Source organism: Jatropha curcas, chromosome 4 (assembly GCF_041381405.1).
Source record: "Jatropha curcas cultivar XTBG-Jc1 chromosome 4, XTBG_Jcur_1.0, whole genome shotgun sequence".
Classification (NCBI taxonomy): Eukaryota; Viridiplantae; Streptophyta; class Magnoliopsida; order Malpighiales; family Euphorbiaceae; genus Jatropha; species Jatropha curcas.
This window is the reverse complement of record NC_143154.1, coordinates 1,285,616-1,309,612: the sequence shown is the minus strand read 5'-3', so window position 1 is coordinate 1,309,612 and position 23,997 is coordinate 1,285,616. Positions and strand designations below refer to the sequence as shown.

Here is a 23,997-nt window from a genome sequence, read left to right as displayed (position 1 = left end):
TTAAGGTAATCTTTTGTTTATAAATATAAATAGTTTTGAGAATATTAAAGAATAATTAATGAACTTTTTAATTTTATCCTTATTTATATTATATATAATAACGAGTTATTCTTGATTTTCAGATCAGGATAATTTAGTTAAATCATCATTAATTATTTCTTTGATCCGTGTGTAAAAATATTAAATAACTTATATTTTGGCTAGGAGAAAATATTAAACACATTAATTATTAATGATGTGAGATAATACGGAATTTAGTCAACTTAATGAACTTTTTATTATAATTTAAGAAAATTAATTATTTTTTAATCACTGTGCAAGAACTTATATTTATAGATGGATATAGTATTATAAAATGGAGTTGGTTTAATAATTTTTTAAATTTTTATAAAAAGTTATAAGTGTCAAAATTAACGAAGAGGTAGTAATAAGAAATGATTCTAATTGACTAAATTAATTTTTTATCAATTCTTTAAATAATTATTACTCAATGGAGATACCAAAAGATGGTAAAATTGAAAAAAGAAAAATGCTTGGTTTTATATTCTAAAATGACAATTGAAGTGGGAAAAAAAAAAACCCCTTAAAAGACACCTATAAGAGAATAGAATAGTAGTAAAAAAGAGAAAGACCATTCGATTTCTATTTGATAAAGGGGGGATTGAGTATTGATACTGTTGAAATTTTTTAAAAAAGAAATCCTTGCGAGAAATTATAATTACTTTTGAGTAAACTTGTCCTAGTGGGAAACCAGCGATGGCGCATCTGGTCCCATGTTGTTTTCTTTTTATCTTTCTAACATTTTTATATATTATCATTTCTCTTTGGAGAACATTACTTTTTTCTTTTGAAGGAAAGGATATTACTTTTATTATTATTGTTATTATTTTAGTACAAAAATTAGTTGTCATTTGCATAACAGGTAAGTGAGTGAATTCCTGACAGCATAGCATATATTGACTTTGCATAGACTTAGAGTGATCTGTGCTTGCCATTTTCAAGCCATAAATTCCTCTACTTGTTTTCCTTTCCAGGATATATACAAAAGCTCTCACTTATCTAGTTGATTTCACAATATTTAGGTACGTGAAAGCTCTCAATTTTATATATACACGCATGTAGTTCTTTTTTTCATTGACATAATCCTTCTGCTTTTTTTTTTTTTTTTTTTGGGTTATAATTTATAATTAATAATCCTTTTTTCATTTTTTTCATTTTGCTCTAATTAGGGATCGCGATGTAATTAATGTATATAATTAATTAGATTTTTCTTTTTTTTTTTTCCCTTCAAATTCCTATTTGGTTTAGAAATCCTAATAAGTTTTGACTTAGTAAATAAATATATTTTTCAGGGCTTTCACGGGAACTTTTATTTTGATTCAATTTTGGTTTTAAATTCTTTCTTCTTATCTCAAAATTTTCTTGTATTTTATTTTTAAGGTTATCCAGGTTTTTCAGTTAGTATTTTCAAATAGATTTAGGTGTACTTGAGGATTCTATTGACTCAGGTATAGTTTCTAGATTTTATTAAATTTTTTCTGAATATAATTAATTAATAAAATAAGATATTTTTTTCTGATAAAAAAATTATATATATATATATATTCCAGGGATTTATTAGCTTTGTGTTTGTTTATGTTGACAGTAATAATTTAACTTTGATATTACTACTCTATTTGGGAAATAGTTTGGATACTAAAGTGTGAAAAAAAAAAACTTATATAAATAATAATAAAGTAAAATAAATATTAAATATTAAAGCTAGATATAAGTGATGCTATCTATTCATAATGTTAAATTAAATTAAATTAAATTAAATTGGATCGTATGACTTAGTTTTTCAACACTTATATAAAAAGTAATTTAGGTTATAATTTTATAAAAAACATAATCATAATTGAATGCGCAAAAAAAAATTATGGAGAAATGAAACATTGTTAATAAAAAGACATGTATACCAATATTGGTCGGGATAGAGTAATTAAAATTTTTTTTTCTCTTAATTAAAGTTGGAGTCTAAGGCTTTTAGACATGTAATATAATTTTTAGAATATTATTGTATAAGTAATATTACAGTTGATGTAAAGAAATTAACAGATTATTCATTTTAGTCCCAAGCCTATGGGCAGTTGAGTTACATTCTTTTGTTAAATGTGTGAACTTTACAGGTTGCTGCCCAAACAGTTAAAGAATATGGAAGAAGTGGCATCTGTGATTCTTGAAAAACTAGCAGATGAACTTACTGAAGCGATCAAAAATCAAGCTCAATATGCAATTGACTTCAAATCTGACCTCAAGAACTTGAAGGATAAGCTTAAAATTGTCAATGGTTTCTTTGCTGATATGGATAAGCTCAAGGAAAAGAAACAAGTTCTCAAGGAAGCTTTGTCTCAGTTGAGAGATTTGGCTTATGATGCTGATGACATTTTAACAGATTGCATGATCAGAGAGGAATATAAGAAAGATGGACACTGCTTCTCGCTCAATGATCCAATTTTCGCGTATAAAATGGGAAGAAAGTTGAAAGATTTAAATTCACGTATGCAAAACGTAGAGGATAGCATGAACAAGTATCTCAATAGTCAATCACAACAACTGAACAAGAACGAAGGAAGTATGGATAAGGGATTATTTATTTCCCAGCACCTCACCTCATCTGACTCATTAGTTGGATTGGAAGAAGACATAAGAAAGCTCAAGAAATGGATTCTCTGCGAGAATAGGACACCACTGCAATTTGTTGGCATTGTCGGGATGGGAGGTTCAGGCAAAACTACTCTTGCTTGGGAAATTTACAATGACAAGGAAGTAATTGATACATTTAAGCAAAACAGAATCTGGCTGACTGTTTCGCAAGATTGCAATGAAGAAAGCATTATAAAGAGCATATTGGAAGAACTGAAAAAACAGCAGCAGGAGGAGACACAAGGAGGTGATGATCATGAAAGTTTCTGCCTTGTCATTTTGGACGATATATGGAATGTTTTCAATCTATCTCATTGGCAGGACTTATGCTCTAGTCTTGAGAAAAAACGAGGTCAAAATACCTGCATCATTATCACAACTAGAATAGAAGAAGTTGCAATCGGTATGCGAGTAAACAGTTCTCGAATCCATTATCCAAAAGCTTTAGAAGATGAAAAAAGCTGGTTATTGTTTCACAAGGTTGCATTTTCTCACAATGACGATATCTGTAAAGATGAGAATATCATCGAAGTTGGAAAAAAGATAGTGAAGAAATGCGGAGGACTTCCTCTAGCAATCAAAACCATAGCAGCCTTATTGAAATCAAAACGCCAGCTTAATGAGTGGGAAAAAGTTTATGATGAGTTCCAGAAATTAACTCAAGAGAAGGTCCCAGTAATGGCGTCTTTGCAACTAAGTTATGATGCACTCCCCCGACACCTGAAGCAACTTCTCTTGAGTTTTTCTATTTATCCTGAAGATTTTGAGATTCGAGCTGAACAATTGGTCCACTGGTGGGTTGGCGAAGGCCTTATAAAGAGTCGGAATTCAAAAACTGCAATGGATTTGGGGAATGAATATTTAGCAGACTTAGCTGGGAGATGCTTGGTTGAAGTAGTACGGAGGCGTGGTTATGATGGAAAAGTCCACAGTTGTAAAATGCATGATCTTGTGCGTGATTTAACCATTAAAATTGCAGGAGAAGAAGAACTTTGCAGTTTCGAAAGTGGAGGCAAGCAACGACAATTAATAATGCAAGATTCACGTTGGTTGGGTATCACAGATGAAAATATTTCAATATCATCATTGAGTCAATGTTCAAAATTAAGGGCAATTCTATTGATGTCTAGCTTAAGCATTTCATCAAACATGCCTATCTCCCTGAGTTCCCTTAGAGTTTTGGATCTCTCCAATGGCAAGCTAGATGACAAATCTGTGGAGAATCTGTTCAAATGGATCATTTTACTCAAACGCTTGGCACATCTCAATCTAAGCGGGGCTCCTGGTCTCAAAAATGTTCCACGCATTCGAAAACTCCGAAACCTTCAGCTTTTGGTTTTGAGTGGATGCAGTAATTTAGTAAGTCTAAATGATTCATCCATCATTTATTTGAAGAAGCTCTTGATTTTGGACTTGGGATCCTGTGATAGTCTTATGTACTTACCGCAAGGAATCGGAAGGCTAACAAAACTTGAAGAATTGTCTGGATTCAAGTTGCATCAACGAGAAAATTCACAAAGTTGTGGCCTTCTTGAGCTTCAAAACCTAGTCCAACTAAGAGTACTGCGAATTAAGTTAAGTGATGAGAGCGAAATCTTGGACAATGAGTGGGAGGCTTTATCAAGACTTGAGAAACTCCAGGTTTTAGCCATTGATACTGAAAATACTAAAGAACCAACAAATCTGCAAAAGCTAGATCGGCTTAAACCTCCTCCAGGTCTTGAACAAGTTTATCTTAGGCACTATCGTCGTAACCATCTACCAGAATGGATTAACCCCAAAACACTTTCTAAGTTGCAGTATTTGTCCATTGAGTTTGGAGACATAAAACACATTTGCCCAAATCTTGAACTTCGTGAAGAGAAATGGAAACTCGTGGGTTTGTGCTTGAAGTTCCTGCCACTCTTCGAGGATGACTGGAAAAAATTAAAGCAGATTATGCCTTCTTTATGTGATGTTGAGGTTAGCAATTGTCCCAGTTTGAAAAATCCACCGTATGAGGACAAGAGCTGGACTTCGAGAAACTAAAGCATATGAGATGGGTTTCATGTAAGATTATTTAATCTTGTTAAATATTTCATGTGTGTATTAGTTTTTTTACTTGCTTTGTAAGAGGTGTTCTTTTTTTTATGTATAATACTACATTACTATATGTTTGTATTTTATTGACATGCTATATAATATGTATGTATTTTGTTGGCATAATTGTGTAATGTTATACATGTTTGGTGCATTTTGTAAAATTGATATGAAGATTTTGTATGTGACATTCATGATTATGCATACACGATAAATTTATTGAAATTTAGATTTCACTGCTCAATTTAATTAGAATGAAACTCTCATGACATACTATAAATCAGATTTTACATTCTGTTACTAATCTCTTTGTAATCAGTCCCCAAAATGTTACAAGGGGACTTTATCAACGGATCCAAATCAGTTGCTAAAGTTCGTTCTAATTGTTTGCTGTTCCTTTGTAAATTCACTCTCTTTTTTCCATGAAATTTAGCAACTGATTGTAATCTCGGTTGCGAAATTATGTTCAATCTGCTGCTAATTCATGATTTGAAATCTCGTTCTACGTTCTATTGCCAAACCATTGATATTCGTTGCTATTTTAGGCGCCACGATTTATCACATATATTAGCAATGAACTGTGTTTGTTACTAATATTCCAATACTATTCTGTTGTTAATTTATTTCTAAATTCCAAATTTGATTTCTACTTCTATAGTGTTGTTGATCCATTACCATTCAACTATTAATTTCCACTGTTTATTGCAATTTTTTTTATTTACAATTTCACAGACAAGTATTGAAATTCATCGTATGTAAAATCAAATAATTACTAATAAAAATTATTTTTTCAAATTAATATAAATTATATATATAACAAAATTATACCTTTAATAAGCATTTTATATTTTATCAACTACAACTACAGTTATCAAAATTTTACTAAATAGTTATATTCATCAACTAACAGTTTATCGGTTACCAGCCACTAGGTATCCGCTGTCAAATATCAAAGTGGCACAGGTTATTGTTTGATGAGGAAGAATTCACACCAATTGTTGGGTATAACCAGTAATGCACCATTATAATTACAACAAAAATGGAAATAATTTATGCACACTGAGTATAATATAGTGATAAGTGCATATATGACTTGATAATATGTCCGTGTTCAAATCGCGTTGCTAATACTAAAAAAAAAGAAATAATAAATATAAATAAATAAATAAAGATATAATATTTCAGCATCCATCAACGTTATCTTTTTGGCTTCTTGTCCAGCAGTAGTACTAGTTTCGGTTGTTAGGATGGATTAAATAATTCTAAAATGTGTCCTTTTTCCCAACCTAAGTCATAAAGTCACGTCCCATCCTCCACTGTTATGGGATTCTCCATCCTGTTCTGCTATAATAATACAATAGATATTTGTAAAGATTTTGGAGTTATATAAAAAGTGGTCATTGAATTGTAGTACAATTATTGAATAAATTCAGTTCAATTATTGAATTGTTTTTTAAGTTAAATAAATTCAGTTCACATACAATTTGAATTATTCTTTGACCAAAAGCTCATAACAAAAAAAAAAAATTAAATTAACAATATAACATATATGTAATATATAGTTATATTACATGTATATCTACAGGTAAGAAGACCTCTTGATCAAGATAATTCGAACTTGAAATTTTTTGCTCTCCGTACTCGCTCTTTATATTTTTTACAAGATATAAAAAGACCAATCAGATCAAACTTAAAAGTACTATGATTGAGATATGTAATTAAATAAAAAATTTTAAGGAAAATTCTATTAATTTGTGCTCTCGGAACATTTTTTTTCTCGTTTCATTAAATAAAAAGCTGAAAACAAGACGTGAAAAGTTACCTAATATTCAATCTCCACATTTATATATAAATAAATATCACAAAGAGTTAAAAAATTATTTTTTTCAAAAAAAAAAAAAGTAAAAAGAAGAGTAAAAAGAAAACGACTCTTTTTAGAGTTAGATGGCATGATTCATACGCACTTCAAAAGAAAAATAATATAAAACGAAGATTAGACCTTCAGTCTGCTGATTTGATTTATCAAACAATGCGATTGATAAATTTACTAATTTTATAAATTATAGTCTATTATTTTTCAACTAGATAAATAAACTTAGAAATTTATTAAATTCTTAAAATTCTATCAATATAAATAACCACTTATAATTGTTCGGAGCTCAAATAGGTGCTTTCCATAACTTTTTATTTATTTACAAATGTTGATAACTAAATTTTATAAATTTGGTTTTGTTATAAATTTAGAAAACTAATTACTTTCTTCATTCAAAGAGTAATTTGATCAAATTAACTCTCTGATTTTATTATAATTTAAGGAAATAATTGTGTTTTTAAATTTAACATAAAAATTTTAAACTACTTATATTTTGAGACTGATGGAATATAAAGCAAGACTCAAATTACAGTTTATAAAATAGTTCGCTATAAATTGATCAAAATTTTCATTTTCACCGAATACATCTAATCCAATTATCAGGACATGTTCGACAATAATATTTAAGATAGCTTTTAGCGGTTCGACTAGATCAAAACTCTATTTCTATTAGTTAAAGCTGGTGTTCCTCTGTTAAATTTAAAAGGATAAAAAAAAGTAAAGGAAATGTTTTATATCACAAATAAGGCTTGTTAATTTGTAAAAATAATGGAAATAAATATAAAAAGAATTTATCATTATGAAATGCTAAACATCAATGGGTTAACAATTTTTTAAACCTTCCCTAACCTCTAAAACTATTATATAAAAATTATTGTACTATTATAACCAATGAAAATAGTGTTTTAATCAAATAAAAACCCTAATAGCTGTTTTAAAAGTTGTTATCGAATAGGTGCTTAAGATAGAATTTTAGAATATCATCCACTTACGATTAAAGCTCTTGTCATGGATGACGAACATGAAAAAAATTAATTTAAAATTAAAAAAAAAAAAAAGGTAAAGGTCCTCTCTTTGTTTGTTAGCTAAAAATGGATAATATTTTAATATTTTAATTTTGCACGATTAAAGCTTTTTAATTTTTTTTTATAATTCTATATCAAAAAAGGGTAAAAGCTAAGGTATCCAAAGGTGACATATTATCGCCAAGGGCAGGGTATGATAATCGTTAAGGTCTTAAAAAAAAAAATTAATAAATAAGAAGATTCGAGCTCCGACAAGCTTTTTCACAAGCATACAAAATCATAATAATTAATAAAGAATGAATATAGTATTGTTTCCAAAATTATATATTGAGTATTAAAATTATATTAATTTATTATTATTTAAACGATAATAAAAAAAATAATTCTATAAATAAAAGAAATAAAATACAGCGATAAAAAAGAACTCAAGCAAGTAATTGTTGAGAAGAAATCAAGGATTAAAAATTATTAGGGATTATGACTTCATTTAATTTTATCCAATTTATTCTATTTGTTTGATAATCAATTTTAATTGTTCAAGTGGGAAAAATAACTCTAAAATCCGTAACAAGCTCTCTTGATGTATTGTTAACTATTTTAATCCAGTTTAATTATCTATCTTCAAATAGCGCAATCAAACATGAATTAAATCATTAAATTTTATGGTTTGTTTGTGAATTCATAATCTAAGGTCGTTAACTTATGAAAACCTCATGAGTCAAATCAAATAGCTTCCGCATCAAGTTATTGTTTTCATATAATTTATTACTTTCTTCACATCAAAAACCCTTCTCTTGATGGTAATTAATGAAATAAATCAATCTAAGGGAGAAACTTTGCTTGAAAGCATTAAGTTCAATAATAAATTATATCATGAACAAGGAAAAACAAATCTAATATTATAATTTTAAATCAAAATTAAGCTACATTAAATCCCTAATATATGAGAGTTTACTGTGTCCATTATTATGGTCCACAGTAAACTCAACTAATCTTCGTTCACCTTCGGAGGTAAAAGGGTTGGCAGGAGGAGTTTAGTCACAAAGAATTAAACTCATAACTTAAGTCGTGTAATCAACTACACAAGTGCTCTTCAGTACTGATTACTCTCATTCGGATTAAAAAATAAATGATAGTTTCTGATCTTGTAATATTATATTCCCTTTGTCTGATATTTTGTCTCATTTTTCTTTTCATCCATCCTAAATTGTCTTTGTATTTCTTTTTTTTTTAAATAATAATATTTGAAATTTACTATTTTAGTCTTATTTAATATATTTTTATCAACAAATAGAATAATCTAATTACTATATTATCATTTATTAGGGACTAATAAGTTACAAGAATTTCAAAAATTATCAAATAAACGGATATGATAGTTGTCGAAACTCGGTCAAGCTCAAGTCTTCTTACCTTTAATTATCAAAAATTATTAAATCATGCCCTACAACAGGACACTGTTACGTTTGGACATTGGATACCTTTCTATATATATATATATATATATATATATATATATATATATATATATATTAGCTTTAATCAAGATAAGTCTTCAAAATATTAATATATTAAAGAGAGAGTCTTTCCCTTTTTTTTTTGTCCTTTCGTTTAATTTTAAATTAATATTTCTCATGTGTCTCATTCTCGTCATGTGCATCATTCACGATGAGACCACTAGTCGTAAGCATGATGATACTTGGAATTTTAAAAAATGACCAAATACATGAATTTACATGTAAATTTTAATATTTTAATTTTGTAGCACTTTAAATATTATGAACGATCTATTGTATATTTGAATTTGTAAATTTTCAATTCATTCAGGATAAATGAATTATAGTTATAGAATTTATTTGAATTCCAGATAGAATTTATCTGCAAATAAATTTGTCACGTTTGGTATGTTACAATTTGAAATAAAGAATTCAAATAAATTCTATAAAATTATGTTTGGAATAAATTTTTACATGAAAATTCATTTGTCTTTATTTCTTATAACACCCTTGACATAATAATTTAATAAATTAACAACAAACACCAATTATATTTATTATGTACAATACAATAACTTGTCATTTTTATTAAAATATAAGTAATAAATTTCATACAAAAAAGTACACTAATATTCCACACTAATTGATTAATTATATAAGCAGTAATATTTATCATCATAAATATTTTTAATTGATGTAAAAAATTTTGTTGATTTTAAGTAATTAATTTGAAAATTAAAAAAAATATTAAGAATGTTACTATTGTTTTTAATTGCATTGAAAACAATTGTCGATGCTCAGTTTTTTATAATTTGCATAGTATAATAACTAATGTTATTACTAGACTTCAAAAAAAAAACGTCATTACTGATTAGGAATTTTTCAAAAAAAAAAAAATAAAAAGGAAAAAAATATAAAAATATAAATTAAAGTTATTATTGGATTAAAAAACAGACGTTGTTATAGTTTGGAATTTTCCAAAGAAAATAAATAAAAAGGAAAAAAAAAGTAAAAAATAATTGAGTTTATAGTAGAGGGTAATTTTGTCAATAAATATTTTAATGGTCAACTTTGTGGAATTTATTTAAAAATTTTATCAATTTTAGTAGAATTTGACTTAAGCATTCTCAGTTCCATAGAATTCAAATCTTTTTTTTTTTTTATTCCAAACATAATATTTTGGATTTCCAAAATCAATTTCACAAAATTTTGTGGAATTCATTTGTTCCAAACGGATTGCACACCTTTCCATAATAGCAATATTTTTTAGGATTTTTAGCTTTTAAATGCAAAACATGGATTTGATGTGTAGTTGATATAACTTTTGGAACAATAATTTTTACATGTTTAAATTATATAATAAATATTTAATTGATAAATTTGCAAATTAAAGTATTCAATAAACTAATTTTGTAAAGTTGAAATGTTTAATATACATAATTTTATAAATTAAATTGATTAATAAGTCAAAATAATAGTTGAGGGTGTCTGAATTTTAAAGTAATAAAGTTTATGAGTGAATTTTTATATTGTTTATTGATAATGTTATTTTTAATATAATTTTTGTTAAGATTTTTAGTATTTTTAATTACTTTAATAAGTTTTCATTTAGTTTTATTTATGTTTTTCAATAAAGCTTCATTAAATTATATTTCGCTTGATCTTAAAGAATTTTGTAGCATTTTTATAGAAAATCAGCAAAAAATACAGAAAATACTGTATCTATGCAAAAAGGCTGGCATGCCCTAGGCGTATTATCCAGCACCCCTATGCTGTGTTCAAGATAAATTCAACAGAGGTTCAGAATCTGGCACCCCCGAGCCGTGCCAGAGAGCACGCCTGTGCTACAAAAAGTTGTCGATCTCTAAAAGTGCTCATCCAAGCACGACTCATGCTGCAATCACCTTGAGGACTCAGAGCCTAGCACATCCAAGCCGTGCCAGAGAGCACACTCGTGCTGAAGACCAAATTTTGCATTAGGCTAAGAACGTCAGTTCTAGCCATACTGCTTGCATAAACCCGCATGAGATGCTTTTCTAATATGTCAATCAAGTTTAAATCATATTTACATGCTAGAAGAATCTTAATTGGGAAGAAATATAAAGTCTAAATAATTTTTCATCTCTAAAAGATTTCTTACTCAATAGAGGTTCATTTACCTAAACGAACACGATAATATTCTAAAAAATCTATATAAAGAGAGAGACTAGCCATGATCGAGGGAGGAATCCATTCATTATATATTCCATCTCTTGTTTTTATTATTTGCTACATAGTTTTTTTACTTTAAGACTTCAAGCAATCAAATTGGAGATCAAGATTCAAAGAAGTGGTACAAGTCAATTGTTGACTAGTTTTTATTTTTAAACTTTTATTCTTGTTTCTATTTTTCATTATTCATGTTGATTATGAGAATATTTTCAAGTTTAATTGACTTTAGCTAATTACTATGTTGAACTAAATTCATATACTAGGGATTTGATGTAGCTTAATTTCGATTCTAATTTATAATATTATATTTGTTTTTCTTTGTTGATGTTATATTTATTATTGAACTTAATGTTTCCAGGCAGAGGTTTCTCCCATAGATTGATTTATTTCATTAATCACTATCAGGAGAAGGGTTTTTGATATGAAAAAGGTAATAAAATTACATGCGAATAATAAGTGAAGTCATAATCCCTAGTAGTTTTTAATCTTTGATTTCTTCTCAACAATTTCTTGCTTGAGTTATTTTTCATCACTTTATTTATTTCTTTTATTTGTAGAATTATTTTCCTTATTGTCATTTAAATAATAGTAGATTAACACAATTTTGATACTTGGTATACAATACTCGTGGGAACGATACTTTACTCACTCTTTATTACTTGTTTGCGATTTCTTGCACTTGCGAAAAAGTCTGTCATTATTATTATTATTATTATTAGATCTAACAATTGAAATTATTATCTCAATCAACAAATTTCAATAACTACTCTGTTAGGTTAATTTTAACATTTCACTTTTTTTTATATTCCACTTAGATGACACTTTAGAAATTAATGTAGTATTAATTATTTTATTTCAATTTGCTCTTATCTAGATATCTCTATCAAATTTTGTCTCTTAATTACAAAGAACTAATAAAAGAGTAATTTAGTCAATTATTTTTATTTTTATAGAATTGAGGTGGTTCAATTATTTTTTTTTAATTTTTTGTGAAAAGTGAAAAAATGTCAAAAGAAATATATTATACCTATTTTCAATATTAATTAAATATAATTAATCATCCTAATTCTACGAATCATTTTTTTTTCTTTTTCAATAATTTGCAACATATGACGAATACATATGAGTTTCTGTTGCTATACATCAATAGCATCAATTGAGGAACATGCCGCATTACCAGGCTCTATTGATTAAAGATCCACACCTGTAAATCAAAATCTAAAGTCTCCAATCAAATAAATTCAAATATCATAGTTATTTAGTAATAAACCTCACAAAGAAGAGATAAAAAAAAATCTAAATATGGAGACAACTAACAATAATAATAAAAAAAAAAACAGATATGTTACAGAGAAAACATATATGATTTTATTAAAGCAGAGAAAATTAAATTCAAAGAAGATGAAGCGAAAGAGATAATAGAAAGTAGAAGGTAGGAAATTAAAACTAGTGTTAGAAAACTAGAGAAACAAGAGAGCTAGAGAGAACTAAATTTTTTCTCTTTTATTTTTTATTTGATTTGATTAAGATGGTTTTTAGCTTATGAAATGAGTTTAATAAGAGTTATTAAAATAAAAGAATGAATCTTTATTGTAATTGTACGTAGGTTCATAATTAGTTCGGCTTATCTTGTTTTTCTTTTTTTAATAGTGAAGGAATCAACTTTATTAAAGCCATAGAATAACTCATACATAACAGAATAACTCATTGATTAAAGTCATAGAGGCAGAGAAAAGAAAAGCTAACTGAGAGCAACTTGTCTTACCGATGATCTGTGCATTTTCCATGGTGGGGGCTTTGTACTGTAATGGGTTTGTTTTTTACTGTGTTTGTTGGATAAGGGAGGAAATTCCGGTCGTGTTTGGAAATAACGATTTAAATAAGTTTTAGCCTTTAATTAAATACTATTATTGATAGTGTTCAATAATATAATTTTAAATTAACTTTTAGAGAGTTAAAATAAGGTTTTATAAAAAATTAATCCATATAATATTTTTAGTTTTTAAAAATTTATCAAAAATTACTCAAATAGTTAACTACTACTTAAACAGCTAAATGTTACTAAAACGTTAAGAGTCCATGACATCTTTTTTCGGAAGGTGGGATTAGTGTTAGAAGTCCATGACATCTTTTCGGGATGTTTTCTAATAAAATGTTACAGCACAATTTTTTTTTTTTTCAGAGCTAAATAAATTGTTCCTACTTTTCATTTTTCTTGTAGTGAAATTCTTAGATGACATTTTCAGAAAATTTGTATAGTATTAATTATTTCAATTTTATTTTTGTCTAAATATCTCCACCAAATTTTGCTTCTCTTTATTACAAAAAGCTAATTAAAGATTAATTTAATCAGTTTCTATTACTCTCTTTATCTATAAATATAATTCGTTTTAGGGTAGTCTTTTGTTCACAAATATAAATCATTTCAAGAATATTAAAAAATAATTAATGAACTTTTTTTTTATTTTACCTTTATTTATATTAGATATAATAACGAGTTATTCTTGTTTTTCAAATACAAGATAGTTTAGTTAAATTATCATTAATTATTTCCTTGATCTCTATATAAAAACATTAAACCACTTATATTTTGGCAAGTAGAAAATATTAAACACATTAATTATTAATGATGTGAGATAATACGAAATTTAGTCAACTTAATGAATTTTTTATTATAATTTAGAAAAATTAATTATTTTTTAATCACTGTGCAAGAACTTATATTTATAGATGGATATAGTATTATAAAATCGAGCTGGTTTAATAAATTTTTAAATTTTTATAAAAAAGTTAAAAGTGTCAAAATTAACGAAGAGATAGTAATAAGAAATGATTTTAATTGACTAAATTAATTTTTTATCAATTCTTTAAATAATTATTACTCAATAGAGATACCACAAGATGGTAAAATTGAAAAAAGAAAAAAAAAAATGCTTGGTTTTATATTCTAAAGTGACAATTAAGTGGGGAAAAAAAAACCCTTAAAAGACGCTCATAAGAGAATAGAATACTGGTAAAAAAGAGAGAGACCATTCGATTTCTATTTGACAAAGGAGGGATTGAGTATTGATAATGCAAAATCTAAAGGGTTTTTAGTAATTTCCTTAATCTAATCTCTAAGAGTAGACTTGCCATTGACATTGCAAGCAACGCTGTATCAACTATTTAGAAGTTATATAAAGAGCCGACCAAAGAAATTGTGCATTCAGCTTTTTTGAACAGAACTAATAAGCAGCAAAAGTTCAATTATGGCTAAATTTATTCTTATCCTTGTTTTCTTTCTCCACTGGCAACGTGTTTATGGGGCCGTTAATCCTTATACTGGAAACACAAACGGCAGCTCTCCAAGTGCAAACTGTGGTTGTGACGAGTGTAAACTTCTATAAGCAAAATTTTTCAATTTCATTTAACTCTTTTTCTTTTCTTTCAAGAATCAAACCCAGCTTCCATTCTGTACATACTCAATAACCATTTCAGTTTTTTAGTTTGGATTAACTATGTTCCCATTAAAAGGTTTGAATTTCTATTAGAATTAATTAGTACTCTACGATGTGCAATCTACAGATTACATTTATGGAAGATCTGGAAATTCCTACTGCGGCGCAAATCAAACTCTGCCCTGTGACGAATGTAAACTTCTATAAGCGCCGTTTTCAATCCCATTCAGCTTTTTTCTTTTCTTTTCTTTCAAGAATCAATACCCATATATATCCTTACATATTTAAGAGTTTTGTTTGGTTTGATGAAATGCATGATTTTTCTTTTTTTTTTTGAAAAACGTTTGATTTGACAGTGGCTGCTCTTAGAACTGTCATAACCAGCTTTAGGTTGACTCCAACAATGCCCATCTCTGCTTCATACTGTCAAATCAGCAGCAACCTGCAATCTGATGCTGCAATAAGGTGTAATTGTAGTTTCAAGGACGACAAAGGCAACCTCATATGCCACATAATTGAAATGTATGTATGTCCATATTCCGATATATATTGTCAACTATATATATATATATATATATATATATATATATATATATATATATATATATATATATATATATGTTTCTTATTGATATTAAATTCATCCATTGGCAGAAATATGATGGGCAAAACACTAAGTGGTTCTGTCGATAACGCAATAAGTGGGCTTCAATACCTTCAAATGCTGTAAACTCCCATCTGATTCTATATCCGATTGATATGCATAGCTAAAAAATATGACACTGATTCTCTTATATATATATATATGTATTGTGTTTGTTTAAAATTTAGGCGTGTTTCCAGCAATCAATTGATTGGATCAATACCTGAAAGCCTGGGAAATTTAACCAATCTTGAGACGCTGTAAGTATAAATCACTAAAATAAAAATGCAGTTTTAAGTGATTTTCTTGCTCTGGCTAATGGAAGGTGTACAAAAAACAAATTGGGAAATTGTTAGCCACAGCAACAAGCTAAATTATTATTATTTAGTCTTTGAGTTTGGTGGCACTGGGACAATTTTTTATGGGAAACACAGAGGTAACCCGGTTCATTGAACCGTTGGTCTGGTTCCGGTGCAGTTCCAATGAACCGACGGTTTCGATTACGGTTTTTGACGATATATGTTTTTTTTTTTTTTTAAATCGGTTTTAACGCTACATCTTTCTTTTGAAAATATTAATATGAATTTAAAAAATATTGGTAAATTTTATTTTAAATAAATTTTAGAATGCTTATACTCATATAAGAATAAAATTAATTAATTTTATAAAATAATCAAATAAATTATCACTTTATTTTGTTTAAATGTTATTAATTAAATAAATTATAAGAAAATTTTGAAAAATGCTTCAAAAGAATGTAATTTTAAACTTAGTAAACAATCTAAAAGGTAAAAAAATAAAAATAAAAATAATATAAGTTTAGACTAAATTTTTATCTCTTTTTTTACCATTTTAGTTTTAGATTTTTAACTTTTAAAATAAAGTGTATTTTTAAAAGACAAAATCTTAAATAAAGTATATCATGTAGTAAAATATTATTGAGACTTTTAGAGATATATAAATTAGGCTAAGTGATTATTATTATTTTAAAAATAAAAATAGAAAATTTTCAGTTCGAACCAGACCGGAACCATCAATTAACCACCGGTTCAGATTCAAATTTTAATATTCACATGAACCATCAGTTTCGTGTGTGTATATGTATTCTTAAGTTTAACAAGGATAGATTTATACTATATAAAATAAGCTTAGTAATATTTATCGAAAAACTGATAATCAAAGTATTCATGACTATTAAAATAATTTATTAAACTAAATACGTTTTTCTGATTTTATCTAAATTACAGTTATCTAAACGACAACCAACTTGATGGTACTATTCCTAGCAGTTTCCAATATTTAAAGTCGCTCAAGTACTTGTAAGTTTCTCTATCTTAAGATCTCTAATTTTATTTGACTGTGTGATTATATATATATATATATATATTGAATTGAGTTTTGTTTTGTTTTGTTTTGTGCAAAATTAGGGATCTTTCAAACAATTACTTGAATGGTCCAATGACTAGCTTGGGCAATCTGCAAAATTTGGTTTTGCTGTAAGTACTCTCCGAAGTGCAAAATTTGAATAATTAGGAACAAAAAAAAAAAAATTTTACTAATTATGGAAGGCAAAACTAAAATATTCATTTTTTAAGTTTAATCGATTGTCATCTCATCTTACTTTCTAGACAAATTAGTATTCTTATTGTTTTTTTTCAACATTTAACACTTAGCTCTCAACTTTTCACTATATTTTCAATTTTGCCATTGAGCTCTGAAAAAAAAAAAAAAAAAAAAAAAAAAAAAAAAAAAGCAAAAAACCGAAGGGAAGAGAAACACTTACCTATACCCTGTGTCTGGGTCAATCAAAAACAAGAATTTTTCTATTAAATGACCTTTTAAAGTTTGGAGTGATTTTGGCTTGGGATATCTAATTTATTACCTTGTAAGTGCTGAAAATCTCTCTGCAACAGCAATTTGCGCTACAACTTTCTGAATGGGCAAATACCTCCTTCATTTGGTAACCTCTCATCGCTAACTACGTTGTAAGGCCCTTCAAAACGACTCACTAATTGATTTATTACCTGTTTTTGCAATATAATTTTGAATTTTATACACATTGTGGCTTTGCAGGAATCTTTACAGTAACATGTTATCAGGCTCAATTCCTGATCTTGGGAACCTCTCTCAACTTTCCTTTTTGTATGAGGCCATTTATTTAGTTATTTATTATCATCATCATCATGCATATGTTATCTTGACTCTATCCTAAAAATATCAGGGCCTTGGATGACAATGAACTCAATGGTTCACTTCCTCAAGGAATCGGAAAATTGAAAAATCTTAGAAGACTGTAAGTTTTATTTAAGTGTATTTATTTTTTAAATTTTATTGAGACAATTTTTGGATATATCATTCAAATATTATCTTCTGCGATTATAAAATGATACCATATATTGTGCTCCACTCACATGAAAGAACAGAATTGCATCCTTAAAATATTTTTACACATAATAATTTACTTAAAGAATATTTATTATTCAAAAGATAAATTATTTTTCAAAAAAACAAACACAATTCAAAATAGTCAAAGTAATTCCACCATGTAAAATTACCCAAATATATAATTTATAAATTATTTGTATTACTGGTAACTACTCTGAAACTTTTATGGTTACAGCTGGTTGACGTCCAACCATCTTACTGGGGGCATTCCGGAAAGTTATTCTCAACTTACTGCACTTGAAATCTTGTAAGTTTTTCTTTATTTTATTTATTTTTTACAGAAAGACTCACGTAAATAGTTTGTTTGTATTTGATTATTTTATTTATTATTTATTTAAAAATAAATATCAATCATTTAATTTTAAAGCCAAAGTTCAAAAAGAAAAAGACATTCTGCCACTAATTAAATCTCTTATTCTTAAAGTATTTCTCGGTGTCAATTGTAAACGTAGATTCTACTCAACCAAAATTAACTATTTTAATAGTTGTTAACTGTTTGAATAGTTTTTTTTATAAAATATTAAAAGTTAAACATCACGTAGGTTAATTTTGTATAAAACGCTATTTTAATCTCTGAATGCTACTTCAAATTTTATATTACCGAACACTATAAAAATAGCTACTTAAAAAGCTATTGCCGAACTCAACCATATTTTGAGTTCCAAAACCGTGGTTGAATGCAATGCAGTGCAGTAGCTGGAAACGATTTGTCTGGTTCTGTACACAAATACATTGCAGGCTGGAAGAACCTTACTTATCTGTAAGTATATTCAAGGCTATATATTTTTATTAGGATCTGTTTAAATATATGGATTTTTTACTGACTTTATAATTGAATTTAAAATCTGGAGATATAATCATTTGAACCATATTATTAATTTATCAGGATTCTTCTGGGAAATAATTTTGAAGGAAACATACCAGAGGAGATTTTTAACCTTCCGAGTCTTCAGACATTGTATGTGCAGTCAGACAATACCTACTAACTTCATTTTAAGCTATAAAAGCTTTTTAACATGTGCTTCTCTTGTTTCAGGTGGGTTAGTGGGCTAAGGAATCCTGGTTTTACTTTCCCTAAGAAAGCAAACTTGGTGAATATATATTCTTTGTAAGTATTTAATGCGATTCAATTTTAGCTCCACGGCAAAATTAGGGATGGCACGCTCCCTAATTTTAAAATTTTTCAAAAATTATCTATACAAGTTCCTCTATTTCTTCTACCATGTATGCAGGATACTGAGGAATTGCTCAATCAATGGATCAATACCTCCATATATTGCTAAATGGCCTGAATTGACGTCTCTGTGAGTATTATTGCAATGAATGAAAGCTCATTTTGAACCCATAATAAACATTTCTTAATGTGGTTTTTAGAAATAAAATAAGTTTAAAGTTTACAATTAAAAGTTTATGAAGAAGATTCTAATTATAAGAGAATTAAAGAAAAATATTTTAAAAATCTTTGTGAGTTGAATTGTAACAATTCAAATTACAAAAATCACATTTAGAAATTGTTTGGCAAAATTAACTGTTTTAGTATGTGTTAGTTGTTTGAGTAACTTATCTTAAAACACTAAAAATTAAATATATTATCTTAAATTCTAAAAATTAGTTTAAACGCTATGTTACCCAATACTATAAAAAAATAACATTTACTATTTAAAAAGTTATTATTAAACACGATCTTAGTTTACACGCAAGTAAATAATTTTTGAAAAACTTGATTTCTATCTCTTATATTCAAAAGAAAAGAGTCTATACCATTTTAAAAACTTAGATGACCGACGCTAATGTTATTTAACGTTTTATATTTCCTTCCTGCAGCGATTTGAGCTTCAACAACTTGATTGGTGAAATTCCTCGCTTTGGTCCAAATTTAAAAAAGATGTATGTGACGGCCTTTCTCTGGACCATATCTCAAAGTTAAAATGTGTTTGACGGATTCAACGGTTTTTTTCTTTTTTTTTTTTTTTGAAGATTTTTAGCAAGCAATAAGCTTAATGGGACGTTTCCTTCATGGATCACTCATGCGAAATCGGAACCCTCACAGCTTTATGACTCACTAAAAGTGTAAGTATATAAATAAAACAAAAATTTTGAATTTTTATTAAATTTGGCCTAATCATCGACCGCATGTTTTACATTTCTTATTACTTCAATTCTCATATTTATTATTAATTACTATTTAGTTATATTTGATAAAATTAGTTGTTTTAGTAGTATTTAGTTATTTTGATAGTTATTGATTGTTTGTTTTAAGTCCTATTGAGCAATACTTACTGTTCTAGTAGTCGTTAATTGTTAGTTGTTTTAAACCTCAGAATTCATATACGTACTAATATCTCCACGTTGTTGCCTTACAGCGATCTTTCACTCAACAATTTCACAAATGTGCCGGATGTGAACCGGGAAAACGGAACACTTTCACATTTGCCGAATACAATTATTATGTAAGTGGTTTTATTTAAAACATATTTTTATCACTATTTGTTGTTTTGAACACTATAAATTGTTCCAATTCTCACCTTGCTCTTTTTTTGCTTGCTGATCGCATATTGTTGGTGGACATTCAGTGAGCCGAGCAGGTATATTTTACATCTTTAATCTCACACACATACACACACACATACACACAAGTATCTTCAATTATATATATTACTAATTACAAATTTATCTGACTTGCAGTGACTACATATCTCGAAAAGGAAGAGAATGTCCCGCAAAGTGTATGTTTACTTTCCATAAGCTATGAAGTTTAGTTTTTTTTTATTAAGTTAGATTTGTCTAAACCGGATCTATGACATTATCTATAACATTTTTTATTAGTATCAAATCAATGAAAATAAGGATTTTTTTTTTAAATTATTTTTTCTTTCTTTTTTCCCAAGTCGATTGGTTAAGAAGAATACGATCATTTAAACAAAAAATTATTTTTCATTGGTTTGATACATGAGCAGATCCATAAGGTTTTGGCAACTCAATCCCCTTTTTCTTAGAATTAGCACTCACATACGCATATGTTTATAATAATAATAATAATAATAATAATAAAAATAAATTCTGTGACCCAAATAAAAAAAAAAAAAGCTCAATACAAAAATTCACGTCTCACAAAAAAAAAAAAACCTTGTGGTTATTTTTGATTCAATATATAAAATTACATCTATTGAACACTATAATTGACTATTGAATATTTCAATTTATAAAATTATATCAATTAAATATTAATTTGATAGTTGAAAAATATGAAAATTATTATTTTAAAAGTTGAACTAACTTTATATCAAATTAATATTTTATATATAAAAATTAAATATCTTAAAATTTGTTGTTGCTAGCGTGACAAAATGTGAGATTACTATAAAAAATAAAGTTTTGAGGTTGAAAGTACTATAATTTTTTTTTTTTCCGTGTTTTGGACTTAGAAAGACTCACTAATTAATAATGTTATTGCAGATCACTCCTTGTCAATAAACTGTGGTGGCGAGGAGGTGAAGTTTGACAAGCAAAAATATGAAAATGATACTGCATTATCATATTTTTACGAAAGTCCGCAAGCAAATTGGGCTTATAGCTTTTCTGGAGACTATATCTCACCAACCATCAATGCAAGTGGTTACATAAAGAACTTAACGTGTGGAGTTTCTGTTCCTGAGGCACAGTTATATGTCAATGCCCGAGTTGCTCCTGTCTCTCTCACCTATTTTGCCTTCTGCTTGCGCAAAGGAAAATACGAGGTCAAACTTTATTTTGCTGAAACTTTATTTTCTAAAAAGGAAGATCACAGTATTGTGGGGAAACGTCTTTTTGATGTACATATTCAGGTAGTTTTATAGCAAAAGATTAAGATTATTCATTTCCTTAAATGAACTATATCATGCAGTGATTAAAGTATTGATTTTGATTACAGGAAAAGCCTGTATTACAGGATTTCAACATAAAGAAAGAAGCAGAAGGTGCCAATAAAAATATTATGAAAAGTTTCATAGCTACTGTACTTGACCATAAACCGTTGCGAATAGACTTCTTTTGGGTTGGTAAGGGATCTCTATATAACCCGCCTGGTCAAAATGGACCTCTCATTTCAGCTATTTCCATAACTCGTGGTATAGTGTTGAACTTTTTTCCTGTTTATGTTTGACCTCACATATATTTTTTTCACTTCATAACTTCTAAAGCATTTTGGGTTTTGAAGCTCCAAGAAAATTATCAGCTTGGGAAATAGCTGCAATCACAGTAGCTTGTGTTCTTGCTCTTTTCATTTTATTAGCTTTCTTGTGGAGAATGGGATGGATAGGAGACAGAGAGTTGCATAGTAAGACCATATATTCCTCACTAAGATTCATGTTCCCGTGGTCCATGTATATTAATGGCTTTGCTTCTAAAGAATTGTTTTTAATTAATTTAACTTGTTTGATTTGATGTTTGCAATTGAAAAATAGAAACATGCATAAAGATTGGAACCCAGTCTTACACTGTTAAACAGATAATTCATGCAACTCAAAAGTTCAGCCCAAAAACGAAGATTGGAGATGGCCGTCTTGGGATCGTCTACAAGGTCTAGCTCTGTCTTTACACACACACACACACACACACACATATATATATATATATATATATATATATATTGGCATTAAGGAGTTGCTGATCATTTTCTTTTAATATTTTATTCCCTCCATTATAGGCTCAATTGCAGCCAGATTTGACTGTAGCAGTGAAGAAGCTTTTTCCTCAATCAAAGACAGCTTCAGAAACAAGAGCAGAGATCTTTGCATTGTCTGAGTTGGAAAATCAGAATCTTGTTAAACTGCTGGGTTGTTATTCAAATAGAGGCCTTCAGTTGCTAATATATGAGTACATGGATAATGGTTCCCTTGAGAAAGTCTTATTTGGTAATTTTCTTTTATTCCAGGAGCTCAATACTTTTACAAATTCAATTTTATTGTTCGAAAGTTTAATTAGATTTGCATGTAGATCCTGATCGTCCACTGCAACTTAGTTGGGAAACTAGATACAGTATCTGTGAACGAATAGCCCTGGGTTTGGAGTTTCTACATAAAAAAGAGCCACCTGTAATCCACAGAAATATCAAGGCTAGTAATATTCTGCTTAATGAAAATTGTGAGGCTAAAATCTCAGATTTTGGATTGGCAAAGCTTTATGAGGATGATGATCCATTTATATTAGCCAAAGCAGGCATCACACGGTAAGTAGTGAGCCATCAAAAATTTCTTTACTTTCATAAATTGATTAGAAGTAATTTTCTCATTGTTGCTTGCAGTAAATACATGGCACCTGAGTATGTATCTCAAGAAAATATAACAGTGAGAGCTGATGTTTATAGTTTTGGTATTCTGCTTCTTGAAATCGTTAGTGGGACAAGGATTGATAAAAATCTCGGAAACGATGAGGATACTATTTATCTCTTAGAAAAGGTTAATGCATGCATGCTTCTTCTTTTTATTAATCATCAATCTATTTCTAATTTTTTTGGGTAATGTTTTGTTTTTATGCTCCAAAACATCAAGTCTTTTATACCTAATTGTGAGATAAACTGAAAAACAACAGTAAGACTACCACTTTTAACTAAATTTATGTTTGAATCCCTAACTGAGATAACGCATCTGCAGGCTGAGAAATGTCGGAAGCATCAAAATTATGAAGAACTAATCGATAAAACACTGAAAGAACATCCATCAGGCAAAGTATCGTCAGAAACACTTCACCAAGCCATCACCATCATTGACTTGGCAATATTATGTACAGAGCATTGGCCTTCTAATAGGCCTCAAATATCAGATGTGGTAAGTGTTCTTCAGGGTAAAAAAACCGTTGAGGATATTAGGACATTACTTGAAACTAAGGCTTACCAAGTCAGTTAAAACAGAGATGGATCCCTCCCGAGTGTAAGTTAACATTTGTGATTTACTTTAGAGTTTTCTTATATAAACACTGTTTTGTACACTATTATGGTGTTGTTTATTTATTTTCCAGTGTTCCTTTTCTGTTTTGTATTTTGTATTGTGAAGTGTAATGCTTTGTTTTGTCGAAGGGATTGGCCTTTATGTTTTTGCTAATTGCAATGAAGGATTGCTTACTTTTA

General features: G+C 28.1%; 2 protein-coding genes across 6 annotated transcripts; both read left to right on the top strand.

Moving 5' to 3' along the window:
- Positions 1-903: 903 nt before the first annotated feature.
- LOC149496624 (disease resistance RPP13-like protein 4) lies at positions 904-4,928 on the top strand. The gene is made up of 3 exons (XM_089720084.1): positions 904-922; positions 1,035-1,082; positions 2,169-4,928. Exon 3 carries the CDS (start codon positions 2,194-2,196, stop codon positions 4,711-4,713), a length of 2,520 nt encoding a protein of 839 aa, XP_089576210.1. The 5' UTR covers positions 904-922; positions 1,035-1,082; positions 2,169-2,193; the 3' UTR covers positions 4,714-4,928.
- A 9,639-nt stretch (positions 4,929-14,567) lies between these two features.
- On the top strand, positions 14,568-23,997 carry LOC105647137 (putative LRR receptor-like serine/threonine-protein kinase At1g53420). Of its 5 annotated transcripts, none has more exons than XM_089720503.1 (28): positions 14,570-14,741; positions 14,934-14,999; positions 15,163-15,328; positions 15,461-15,532; positions 15,638-15,709; positions 16,697-16,768; positions 16,877-16,945; positions 17,363-17,434; positions 17,523-17,591; positions 17,671-17,742; positions 18,070-18,141; positions 18,583-18,654; positions 18,781-18,852; positions 18,931-19,002; positions 19,127-19,198; positions 19,719-19,781; positions 19,872-19,964; positions 20,258-20,344; positions 20,468-20,479; positions 20,580-20,620; positions 21,351-21,718; positions 21,805-22,000; positions 22,090-22,209; positions 22,337-22,452; positions 22,579-22,786; positions 22,869-23,100; positions 23,176-23,329; positions 23,525-23,997. In XM_089720503.1, exons 1-28 carry the CDS (start codon positions 14,618-14,620, stop codon positions 23,774-23,776), a joined length of 3,156 nt encoding a protein of 1,051 aa, XP_089576629.1. In that variant the 5' UTR covers positions 14,570-14,617; the 3' UTR covers positions 23,777-23,997. The 5 variants fall into 5 exon arrangements, with proteins under 5 accessions (XP_089576633.1, XP_089576629.1, XP_089576631.1 ...); XM_089720505.1 differs by having other exon boundaries at positions 14,573-14,726; XM_089720504.1 differs by having other exon boundaries at positions 14,573-14,729.